Source organism: Schistocerca cancellata, chromosome 4 (assembly GCF_023864275.1).
Source record: "Schistocerca cancellata isolate TAMUIC-IGC-003103 chromosome 4, iqSchCanc2.1, whole genome shotgun sequence".
Classification (NCBI taxonomy): Eukaryota; Metazoa; Arthropoda; class Insecta; order Orthoptera; family Acrididae; genus Schistocerca; species Schistocerca cancellata.
Window position 1 is genome coordinate 540,585,251 of NC_064629.1, and position 13,254 is coordinate 540,598,504.

The following is a 13,254-nucleotide window of genomic DNA, read 5'->3' on the forward strand; positions in this document are numbered from 1 at the left end:
TGTGGAAAGTTTATTTCTAGATGCGACGAGGATTCTCCTGACAGAGACATCACGTACACTATGCATACATTCAAAAGTCAGCTTATGATTCATTCAGAAATCAACTTAAAATGTGTTCAAAAACCAACAGAGAAGCATTTCAAAATCATATGACTAATTGATAGGCAAACGTGCGCTGGATGCTAGGTGCTTTGTGAAACAAGTTTTTTTTTTCCCCTCAAGAATATGAATTTCCCGGAAGTATCTAGCTGCTTGCTGCGACTGCTTGCACAGCCAACAGCCACATTCCTGTTGACAGAAGTGGGAGAATCTACTACTCAAACGTGACTCTACTGCGCATGTGCATGAGCCCGCGTGTTAACTGCTAAAACAAATCGAATGTAAACAGTTGCGACTTCACGCTCATTGGAGGCAATTTGTTGTTATGAAGCACTGCATAGTCTTCCTAAAGCCTTTGACACATTTTCAATCGGCAGACGCTTGCATGAGCACTTGTGTCGTCGTTGTATATGGCGCATTTCCTTTGCAATTTAAGTTATTTTCGTTTTTTTCTCTCGTTTATGTTTATTGTTGAAGTATTATTCTGCTGTAGTGGGATACAGTAATATCCTTTGTTAGTGCGTCGGTTCTTACTAGTCAAAATTACAAAAATTTAACTGAAAACTAAAACAATGAAAAATTCCCGGAAATCTAAAAATATCCCGGGTTTTTCCCGGTTTTCTCCCGGATGAAAAAAATCCCGGTTTTTTCCCGGATCTCCCGGCTGTCCCGGGTCGTAGGATTCAAGTCAATCAGTTTCTGATACAGGGTGGCTACTGTCATCAGATCTTCCTGAGTGTCCCATGTTTTCCCAGATTGAAATTCCAAATTTCCCCAAACCTGATTTTTGTTGTAGGTGAAAGTAACTTTTACTTTACTACCTTTTATGGCTACACAGTTATCACGTCATTCGTTAATAGGAACCAGAAAACAAAGCATCTATTTTTGGCTAAATTGCCAGTTTTTAAAATTATTAGCGATACAAATTTAAAAGGTTTTTCATGCTGAAGTTTGAAGCCTTAGGACTTTAAAACTGATTGGAGAGAAAAATAAAATTTATTCTCTATAATAAGAGCTTTTTCATGGAATGTTTGCTTTTTTAAAAATTTCCACTAGCTTTTATTTCCAAAATGGTCTTTGCTAGTTTTCTACTTTTGGCTCTATTTAAACTTTCAACAAATGACTATTTCTGTTGAAAAGCAGGATGATTTTCCCCTCTAACTTTCGGTGTTTCTCAAGATTATCTTTCTTTTTCCACACAATTTGATGATTACGAAACCTGCAAAACATTGATTTCGAATTAAGAACTGATCAGACTACCATATAGCCCTTTTGTGGGCATTTATAGCTGTGCGACCTTTGCTTGACAACACTACAGATAGAACTGACAACGTACTTGGAGAAGAAGTAGAACCAAAAATAAGTTTATTTGTACTTCACTGGAAGATTTTTGGCGACATCAAAACACACTGACTAGTTCCGTTTTCTGATTGCTGTAGTGTGGAAACTATAAAATTGGCAGTTGGCTGTGAGTTTAAACAAATGAGAAATTTCACTGTCTGAAAGAAGAAGTGTGGGAAAACAACCTCCACCTCCCTCTCACAAAGCAGCTGCTTCTGTGTTTCTGGGAAAGCAGATATGACACATGATCACAGGGATCATCAATCCCTTAGTCTCTTGCGAGAGTCATATTCTGCGATGGACCAGGTTCTTACTTGTGTTTAACAAAATTTTGGCTACGATTTAAGGTTTTATTAACTGTTGTAAATTATAAGCTCCTGCCAACCCATGGAAATTCCTTTATTGCTTCTGTCTGTCACCATTTGGTATCATGTCATGTCTCGTCATTGTACAATAATCAAGAGTATGAGAAACCCTTGCAGGATCATAATTCGAACTACTGTCACTACAATGTAATATCAATGGATGTTGATAGCATCATCACAATCACACTTGAAAGTGGTTTTTCAGACCAGTCAGTAGCAGCTTCCAAAAACTGTGACTTGTTATCAAACTTCATCTTCCTTGATCTGTCTTTCATAACTCTAATCCACACCTTTTCCTTTTCTGCCACCAACTTCCAGTCAAGACCTCCAAGATAACCTCTACAGCCGGACACTCTTTGTTGTAATAAAAAAGAATTTATCCTCTTCTACTTTTATCATGTTCAAATCACTAGCATGGGTAACATCAAAGAGATTACTTAGATTTGCGAAAAACTTACGCTCTCATTTACTGTCTTTCTATCAGTATTTCTTTCCAGACTGTACCACTCTGAATGTAGGTCTACAAGTTTTGTTGTACAACAAGGTAGAGCTCTTTTAGAAATCCTAGCCTTCTCCCAAAATATTACACTTCCACACATGACTAAATTAGCAGTTCCACTGATAGTCAATCTCACTTTGAGTATCTTATAAAACAAGACAGACAAAACCTATCATTTAGATGGTAATTTATGTCCACTGATCTGGTGCCTAATTTCATCAACTAAATAAATAGTTGTGTCACTAGTTCTTAAACTACCCACCATGATATAAATAAATATTCAAAACATCATCAAATGGGAACTGACGCTCAAGTGAAGATAGATGGTGTGACTGCAGTTGAGAGCATGCATAAGCAGTTATATCAAAACTTAGCGACATGACACAACTTCTCCGCTACTGCGGCATGGGTTCCTCTACCTCAGTTTCAATATAATAGTCTTAAAACAAGTGGAAGAAAACAGATGTGTGCATGAAGAAATATGAAATCCAAAAAATAAGGACCACCCAATTGGATATGTAACTGTATTTTTCTATGAAACTGCAAACCCACTTTCACTTTTGTGCAAATGCTGAATTCACAACTAAGTGATAAACTATCACACTTACATTAAACTTCATTGTACTAGCAATAATGCAATGTCACATAATGGGACATTGACCTCAAATCCGAGAACCAACAAACAATAATGAAGATTCCCAGAGTGCAGCAAGTGTGACAGGTAGCTGCAATCAACAAACACTGCAACAATTCAGTGCTCTTCTTGACATTTCCTTTCCCGACTACACAACTGTTATTTTTCAAGGCAGAGTTTCTGAGCGATTCATAACATTATGACAGTACATTTATTTCTGAAGAAAAAAAAAAAAAAAAAAAAAAAAAAAAAAAAAAAAAAAAAAAAAAAAAAAAAAAAGTTCACCCCTACCATCCCCTCTCAGAACTCCTGAGTATTCAAGAATACCCTGGGATTTCCCTGATCTTACCAGCAAATTCAATATCTGGGAATTCCAGATTTTCCTGACAAGTCGCCACCCTTGTGTTGACTTTACTCCACAGTTTGTATTTTAAGCTTTTCTGTAGTTGCAAATGGACTGGAAATGGCTGGCCAAACTAGTGTCCACTTCTATGAGTATGCCACTACAAGTGGGGAACAAATGTAAAGAGAGGAGTTAGGCAGGAAGCTTAATGACAACCAGTAAAACAACGAAAATAAGAGTTCTCTTAAAAACCAACCATTTCAGACAAATACGGTTTGTTACAACTGAATGAACATTACACACCGAAAAGTTAATTTTAAGTAAAAACCTCTAAACAACATTGTGTTGCGTGTGGTTTGAATGATGCTTTCCGCAACTGAACAACGGAAGGATTTTTATATTCTGCTGTGCTTGTTTACGTCATTTTTGTGTCCATGGGAAGAACAATATGATGGACACACTGTACAACAAAAATTATTATCAACAAATTTACTTTCATACAAAAATTACTATTTTACCAATACAGGAGACACATACTACACTGTATCAGGCATTTTTTTTTTTAATCATCACTGAGTACTAATACCAGTGTTTAACGGACCACAGCTCTTCCTGCATGTCTACTTTGAGCTATGTTCTTTAAATTTCACCAGGACTAAGTTACCACGAGAAATATCCAAGTCTTGGAAGTAAAAACTACTCTCAAATTTGGGAGAAATTCAAGGCTAAAAAGAGGTCATCTGCTAAGGCAACAGTGCAGAGAATAAAAGCGATGTTTTCAGTTCTTCAAAGCTCATTTTGTCAAGAATAGCTGCCACATTCAAGTGAAGAATGTACTCCGGAATTCCATATTACATCCACTTAACACATGCATATAAATGGCAGAGGTCATTAATGCTGCGACTCATTACATTAGCCTTCTTTCACGTTACTATTAAAGAGGGCAACAGGCAAATGTTGGCAACACTGAAGTGTATTCAGTAGTACATAACTTTAAGCAATATTTGAAGTCAGCAAAAAATTGATTCATTCTGGTGTATGGCACAGTGAAACAAATTTTCTTTCTGTAACTTAAAAACTGAGGTTAATAGAACTACAAATGTTAATTTCTAAGAATGAAATTCAAATCAGCTACAGGGAAAAACTGAATGAAGCAGGAATACAATTACAAACTGAATTATGAACACATCTGGAGAGAAGGGTTAGTAGGTTGGTTGCTGCTATGGTATATCTTATCTGTTCCTCAGTCCCACATACAAAACTGACACGACTTTGTTAGTGATTTGATTAAGGTCACTATCAGGATAGCGAATGCCCATCACTGGATACTCTAGGCAGCTGCATAAGGCACTAGCGTATTAAGGTGTGTGTGTGTGTGTGTGTGTGTGTGTGTGTGTGTGTGTGTAAAAAAAAAAAAAAAAAGAAAGAAAAAAGAAAAAGAGAGAGAGAGAGAGAGAGAGAGAGAGAGAGAATTGAACACATGTATGAAATTAGCTACCTCTAGGTCTTTATTGTCATGATAGTTATCACATATTAACCAGCAACAACTTCTCCCTCTTTATGAAGTTTTCTCACATTACCAACTGGGCCATGTCGTCGTTCTATGGTAACATTTTGAGAAGTTTCCTGCTAGTCATGATGAAGAGTTGGAAACTTGTCAAAACACTGGTACAGAATGACACCTTGATTCGGCTGATAACCCAAGAAGATTTCATCAAAATTCGCTAAAAAAGCCTACATTAAAATGAAACAGCCCCTCTTATTTTGTTTTCCCGCTATGCTTTTCGGAACATTTCTGTCTGTAACTATGTCTCTTTTTTAAATGTTAATTTTCTGAACAATAAATTCACTTTTATATGACTCTTCAATGCAGTGTTAAGTCAGCCTGCACGTGGACCTGTGTTCAACAAGCAAAGAAACTGAGGGAAAATATTTCAGGATTGTAGGAGCCATATTCCAGTCCTACTTGGTGTGATCTGCTTGCATATCCACTGCCCAATATGAATTTAGGAATTATTTAAGGTTTAGACATGTAACACAGCTCATTAACCCTTTCGCTCCTACAGATGTGCTATCTACAGTCTGTGCTGACGACAGCTTTTGTTAGCACTGTACGCTCATCAAATGCTAGTGCCTGTGCTGAGGGAAGACATTCCACCCAATAAGAAATACTTATCATCCAGTCTTAAGAAAGCTATATGGGGGGAAAAAAATAAAATAAAATTACATCTTACAGTCTGATATCTTAACTCAATAAATAACTGAATTTTTTTGTGTTATTTGTCATACTAACTGCGCTGCAGTAAATCAAGTAAAACACTGCATGCCAAATTTTAAAAAATTTGAAGAGGTAAAGATACACTGCATAAACTTCCCATATGGTTGACTTTAGCTCATACATTGCAGTGACTGAGATGTAGACAAGATGTCAAAATTTTATTTAAAATTGAGAGCAAAATGATATCTCATTTTGTTATAGAGTTATTGGGTTTTATATCCGATTGATGGTCGGACATGTTGCGTTGCGCCTATTCACATCCTTGTACATTGAGAAGCACGTGATCATAACAGTCACCACATTTCATAAACAACAAACGATAGCACGCAATATGTAGTATATAACTACTCAAAACTTTTTTATTCACGGAATACAAAAGTAACTCATCCACAACAGTGAGATGTCAGTGGCTCCGGGTGCATACAGACAACCATAGCACTGTATGAAAACCCAAGCATGTGCACACGTCCTCAGCACCTGGGGAACAGCGTAGCAGGACATGTATACAGCAGCGAAAGGGTTAGAGCTCCAAACTAAATTCTGGACGAGGTATGATAATTCACTTTAACCTCAACATTATGATAAATTATTCAGTACCAGCAATAAGAGAGAAATAAAAAACTATGCAAAATCAATTCTGTGGCCAGAAATTACCTGTGTAGACACAATGCGAGTTTGTGAGGGCTGAACTGAGCTTATAATCTGCCCTGTAGCAGGAACAGAGCCTATCACTGCCTGACCACTAGGTCTTGCTGCAATAGTAACAGTCTTTGGTCTGCCTCCTTGACCACCTGGAACTGTTATGGTTATTGGCTTGCCAACATTTCCTCCAGGCACAGAAGCTGATGAAACGACAATCATCTTCATGGCTCCTGCATTCGGTGCTGTGAGTGAATTTACATTAGGTGATATGACCCCTGAAACAAGACACAAAGACATTATTCAATCAATATCAAATTTTCATTCGCCACTGTCTACTGTTGCATACCTCTAAATTATCAATAAAAATACAAACACACCTCTCAAGGTGCTTAAGCTAATGACACTAATTTAGATGACCAGTTGTTACAGTAAATAAATGGATTTAAAACATGTATGGTAACCTAAAAAACACTTATTTTCACACATTATTTGTTCGCGTTCCTGGTCATTTCATTGACATAACAAGTTTGTTTTCATTACCCTCAGCACAGGTTATTTCACACTGTCAGTCTCAATGTCAACTATACTATCAACTATACCACCTATATCACTAAACTTAACACGCATCCATACACTTTCCCAGACAGATTCATTCAAAACATAATTTGCTTCGATATGTCGCTGCATGAGATAATAGCCTATGGTAGGTTCCAAATGGGAACCTGAACACTTTTCCGCAATGTACAGTGACTAAGGCAGTGTATCACATAACACTCCTGCCGATGGCATCATTCTGCTGTGCCAGACTAACTTTTACCTCATGGTGTGCTTAGAACAATTAGTACCATTTTCATGTTAGTTTATATATGGTGAAGGTATTTAGTCACTCCAGGGTTCATTAAGGTAAAGGCAAAGCTGTCGTCAGCCTAAAGGATGGCTTTAACATCACAGTGCTCTAGTAGACATGATCCTGCTGGAGGTTGTATGCTATGTTCTTCCTTCAACCTTTCAACTGATTTACCCAGTTATAGGGGGTAAAGTAAGGTAAGTGAAGATAAGAGTTTTGGCCCTAGACAAGCCGATCAAGCCCAACCAACTGTCATAACAACCTCTGCCAACGGTGTCATTGTGTGTGTGTGTGTGTGTGTGTGTGTGTGTGTGTGTGTGTGTGTGTTTTGAGCACTCTGGAGGAAACTCGCTACAACCGTCAGCTATCAAGTACTTTTAATCAGACTATAGCTTAAAAATTTATCTATGGACAGTCAGAAGCAAAAACGGTGATCAAATGTGGAACTTACCACAGTATTGCCAGTTACGAGGGTAAGCAATGGTTGGAGGGTATGACATGGGACAGACACACAGTGCACTGGCAATGCCACAATGTATGTTCTATGTGTAGAATGCATCATGCACTGACCTTATTACTTGCGCACCACTAGAACATGTAGCATTGTAACTGTGGACTTTATGTCATGACTTTATGCTGGGGAGCAGAGAGACTGAGATTTTCTTTTTTACTGTTACAATATGAATTCTACAATTATTCCTCCACATGATAACAGGGAAGGGAGATATGATAACAAATACTGTGTAGCTAAAACAACTCACAACTTTTTACAGTTGGGCTTGGTGGAGTGGACATGATGCAGTTGCCCAGGTATGAACGGTGTGCTTCCCCTCCCAGGAAACAAGAAGTTGGTAGGTATACTGCACTTTTTCTGCCACCACATAAGTAAACAATAGCACATGCTGGTGGCATCAATTGCTTCCATGTTTCTCAGCTCTAATTGTGAAGTGTAGTAATGGACAATGCCATATAACTCCTCTTTGTTAGATAAACCTTCATAAATGCAGTGGGTGACAGCAGATATTTTTCTTTGGGTACAGAGCAATATTCCCCCAGGAGAAGATTAAGTATGACATGAATAAGATGGAATGAATGGAACTTTTAAAGCTGTACAAATTAAAAATCACCTGCTGCCAGGTTTACAAACTGGACATGGCAAAAGGACATAGCATAATCAGACTTCCCCCATACAGCAATCCTTTCAATCCTATTGAAATTATTGGGCGAGAAGTTACATGCCACGGAGTTTACTCAGAGTGAGGTGGAAATGGCTAAAGAAAGTATTGTGAATCTTATCCCACAGGACTCACCAAGAGTTGTGGGCCATACCAAGAAAGGGGTTAAAAGAACATGGACCCCCAAAGGATTTCTAGAGGAACATATTCAAGAACTGGTAATTTTTGTTACTTCAAGTTACAGGTCCGAGGAAGTGAGCAGTGAGGATTCTCCCCTTAGTCTCACTGCTTACAGCACAGACTGGAGTATTTATAAAATACTCAATGACGTGAGTACCCTGCTCAATACTATCATTTCTTGATTGATTAACAATGCTTCACTAGCAGCCAGTTAACAAACACATACCAAAAGTAGGCATGGCATGCTCAGCTCATGTTGGCAACAAAGCTTCCCTCAACTCACTCTGTGCAGAATTGCCAGAAGTCACAAGTTATTTGAATCGAAATATAGACAATTGTAATGACACTGTACTCACTGTATAAACTGTCATCATGTTGACAGCAAAATTTGCCACAGTTTCAAAACATTTTATTAGATTTAGATAACTGTCACAAAGGAAGAATTTAACTGAAAATAACACTCTTAACAGAAGCTTTCCACACACACATTTAAATTTTCTGGCTGCAGTTATTTCTTCACAGTGAAAATATATAATTTTGGAATAGTGAACATGATTAATGGTACTTGAAACTAAATAAAACACCAACTGTATTATATAGCACAGCTGTTGAGTTTTTTGTAAAACTGCACTCCGGGAGTACGTATTTTAGCTCTTGGTCAGAAATGTTAGAAAAATAGCAGAATAGCAAACCAAAACAAAAAAACTAACATACCAGCTGTAGCATTTCCCGCTTGTGATGATGTAACTGACTGCACAGTGCGGATCCCAGGTGACGTCGTAACAACAATAAACTGTTGTCCAGTTGCAGGTCGGACACCAACTGCTGTCGGTCCAGCAGGTGACAAACCAGGTTTCGTAATAACAATTGTTTGCTTTCCTCCAGGACCTGGAGCTTTAGTGACCATTATGTTTGATGGCACACCCTTTATTTGTGGTATCTGAACACCTGAAGTCAGTTAAAAGGTTCACTGTATCAAATGCAGACTTACATGAACAAATACGTCAACTTACGAAAAGTTTATTTTAAAATGATGTGACAGTTTCATCTCTAATTATTACAATATCCAAGCCATAAGAACAATCAACATGAAGAGTTCCGTTAACATCAAAATTGCTACCCTAATTAGAGTAGGAAATTTGTTTCATTTCAGTTCCATATGATGATACCAGATTTTCATATGATAACAATATACTTTAAAGATAAGCAGCCAGGTATTCCTCAAGTCTACCCAAAAACCACACTATTACAAATGCACCAGCATCTGAAACCTAAGGTAGAGTTAGCATGTTGTATTCAGCATAATTGTTGCATATGACCTATATGAGATAGAAAAAAATTCTTGGAGCAGATTCAAGCCACGAAATATAACTCTCTAAGGCCAGCAAAATACCCATACATGGCTGTTATAATCTCTTCATTGGAGTAAAAACTTTTCCATCCACAGATTTTATTAGATAAGGCAACAGCAAACAGAGTCAAATCTTTCTAACAAGATGACATTAATTAATCTAAAACTTCAAATCCATCTTTTGCCACTGCCAAAGCCACTGATGAAAGACTCTGATTGTTATTTTGTAACCTGGGCACCCTCTCATACCTTTTCCTCATGCATTTGGCCCATAAGGCATTTGTAACTTTAATCTGTATGAAATAATCAATATGAACAATTTCACTACCTTCGTGTAGAGTCACTTCCTTACTGTACCTTCTTTTACTGATTTCATTTCATGGGCAAAATGTAAACACTGTTACATTCATTGCAACTTGAGCATAAAATCATTTGTAGTCTTACGATTGAACAAAAATTGCTGGGAAATTAGTGTTCAATATGCTTTTGGTCCATGATCAACAAATATAGCATCATCAGTGCATGAAACTCTCTCATGACAAACTCTACATGTAAAATTAACTGTAGTATTTCATCTGGTATGCCAGTGGTGTCAGCAATTCCTACACTTAACTGACAGTCATTCATATAATAATTTGCATCTAATGTTGTCCTGTGACAGCAGTTCTGGGATGCTCTAGAAAAAATGTCATTACTACTTTCCCACCTATATGACAGGCTGAATATATTTTCAGCCTGTCCTGGTATTTTGGATCTGGATCTGGACCTAGACCACCACCACCACCACCACCACCACCACCACCACCACTTTGATCTCCAACATCAATGTACCCTCATTTAACGCACTTCTTCCTGCTCCATCAGCTTTAATCCCTGGATTATTAGAGTTGTAACAGACTAAGCAAAATCTAATAGATTTTTGTCCGACACTGCCCCATCTGTCAAAATAATAAAATAGAACAAGGCTGTTTCAACTTATGAACATTTACTAGAAATCTGAGGAACGCAAATAGTAGGAAACATCCTGAAGTTCATGGGAATGTCTCAGGATACTATACCTCAAAGCAGTATTGTATGCCTTCTAAAACAAACAAGAAGAAGCTATTACACAATATTTGTTGTCATACAACTGTTTCATGAATCAGTACTGGGAATGTTACACATCAGTTGTTGAATGTGTGATATATTTACCACAACATGTTTCAGGACTATTCCATCCCATTATCAAGTGCTATAAAACAAGCTGACAACCACGTAAACAGCTATATTATCCTGCAGCACAACATACCTTAAAGCTAAAATCAAAAGTAAAAGTAAAAAGCCAACAGCAAACATCCACTGTCAAAAAAACAAATCCTCCTTTAACATGTAATGTTGGTGTGTAATATTCTCACTAAGCTCAGTTGTAGATTAAAGGCAACAGCCTTCACCTGCCAAAGATAGTACAGTTCTGTATGTATATACCACAGCCTCCATGGTGCTACCATCTACAGTAAAATCTTTGAACACTGAAAGTCAAGTCCTAGCAAGCCCTAAAAATCAACAATGTACCTATGTTACAATGTGTACATACATATAGAATGACCAACAGATTGATGCATTCCTCTCTTAAGGAACAAATAAATATCTACTTCCTCCAAATGTGGAAGCAACCACTCTTTTTCTTTAAAGCGCAATACATTCATGCTTTCTGTGATGCTACCCAACGAATGCTGCTCATTCTCGAAGTGCTTAGCCACTGCCAACGAGCCATTCTCTTTATTAATGAGCAGTTTAAATCTTACTTTAGTGTTCATTCCACTTGTGTCACATACTTCACTTTGAAATCGTGATACTTTATTTCATAAATTCCTACTGTACCCATAACCCTGCCAATTTACACAATATAATTCTGCAGTATGGCATCACTATATTTCTAGAGATTTTTCTTGTTTTGCTAATTTCTGTGCCCTACCACTGCATCAATCCTATATTACACCTGCATCAAAACCATTTTCTACCACTATTTGCTTAAGTGTTTTCATTTCTTCATCACAATTCTTAGGGCTTACTGGGATGGAATTAGCCCTGTGCACTTCATTTTTTAAGACTGCTATTTTTGTTTATGGGAGAGGCATGAGGTCTGTATTACTGCACCTGTGAATGTGGGTTTGCTGAATATTCCTATTTCATGCTTGTTGTTTTTATTCTCAAGCTCCAAATTGAGATAATTTAAAAATCCCTATTGCTTATGCTCTACTGTAAATACCATATTCTTTTGCATATTGTTAAGGTTACTTGCCAATCCATTTATTTCTTCCGTGAATCTTTGATACACTGTAAGTATACTGTTAACACATCATCTGTACATACGTAGTTTATCACAGTACTTAACAATGGATGGGGAAAGTAGGAATTTATGAAATAAAATGTCAGGATTGTAATATGATGTATGTGGGACAAACGGGAATAACAAGAATATAGAGGATGGCTCATCGGCAGTGGCTAAGCAATTCCAGAATGAGCAGCATTCATTGGGTAGCATCACAGGCAGCTTGAATGTACTGCACTTTAAAGAAAAATGGTCATTGCTGTCCAAGTTATATGAAAGAGAGATTTTCTGCTCTTTTAAAGGGGAATATGACAATGTGTTAAATAAAAAGACAAAAGTGTCCAAGAGGGATTCTGAGCTCACCTTAATGATGTCCTTGTTAACAACTTGCCGCCAATTTATTATACTTAACAGTGTGTACTTTTAATGTTTCCTGTAGGTCATCCTATACACATTTTAACACTACCATACAGGTGCATTATTAGTTTTTAGGATTTGCTAGGTCTTAACATTTAATGTTCAAAGATTTTACTGTAGGCAGTAGCATCACCGGAAGCTGTGATATGTAGGATAGAGGGCTGTACTATCTTTGGTGGGCGAAGGCAGCTGCATTTACTTTACAACTGAGCTAACAAGGAGAGATCCCCAGTGGGATCAGCTTTTTGAAACCATCTATACAGTGATGTAGATTAAGATCCTAGGTATCACACCCTGCAGCCATTCGCCCTGGTGGGCAATCACTTGTGAGTAACTGATGAATATCAATTTCATGATTTTGCATGAACCTCAACAGAGTTAAAAATGAGTAATGTGTAGACTTGTGTAGTGTTATGGGTAGAGTAAGGGCTTCATATGTGGAAAGTCGTGGATTCGATTCTCGTCAGGTGCTTCAATTTATTATTATTATTATTATTATTATTATTATTATTATTATTATTATTATTATTATTATTATTATTTTATTTTTTTATTTTTTCAATTTTAAAACTTTTTGAAATGACTTTGCTCTTATTTTTCATCAATTAACTGGTTTAAATGTAATTTTTTTATTTCTATTCCTTTGGCACATCATTTTAATCACAATATGAACTTTTTGATTTGTTCTCATTTTTTCTATACATTGTTCTTCTTCCATATGGAATTTTTGTAAATGTGAATTTAATCATGTTCATCTATTTTCATATTTTAA

General features: G+C 37.0%; 1 protein-coding gene across 2 annotated transcripts in view; it reads right to left on the minus strand.

Moving 5' to 3' along the window:
• The window catches only part of LOC126184962 (host cell factor 2), a 284,341-nt gene that overhangs the window by 127,585 nt on the left and 143,502 nt on the right, over positions 1 to 13,254 (minus strand). For both annotated transcript variants that reach the window (XM_049927657.1, XM_049927656.1), the window contains exons 10-11: positions 9,118 to 9,351; positions 6,214 to 6,476 (exon numbers count right to left, since the gene is read on the minus strand). In XM_049927657.1, the coding sequence (XP_049783614.1) occupies positions 6,214 to 6,476; positions 9,118 to 9,351 (497 nt within the window). The remainder of the gene's footprint in view (positions 1 to 6,213; positions 6,477 to 9,117; positions 9,352 to 13,254) is intronic.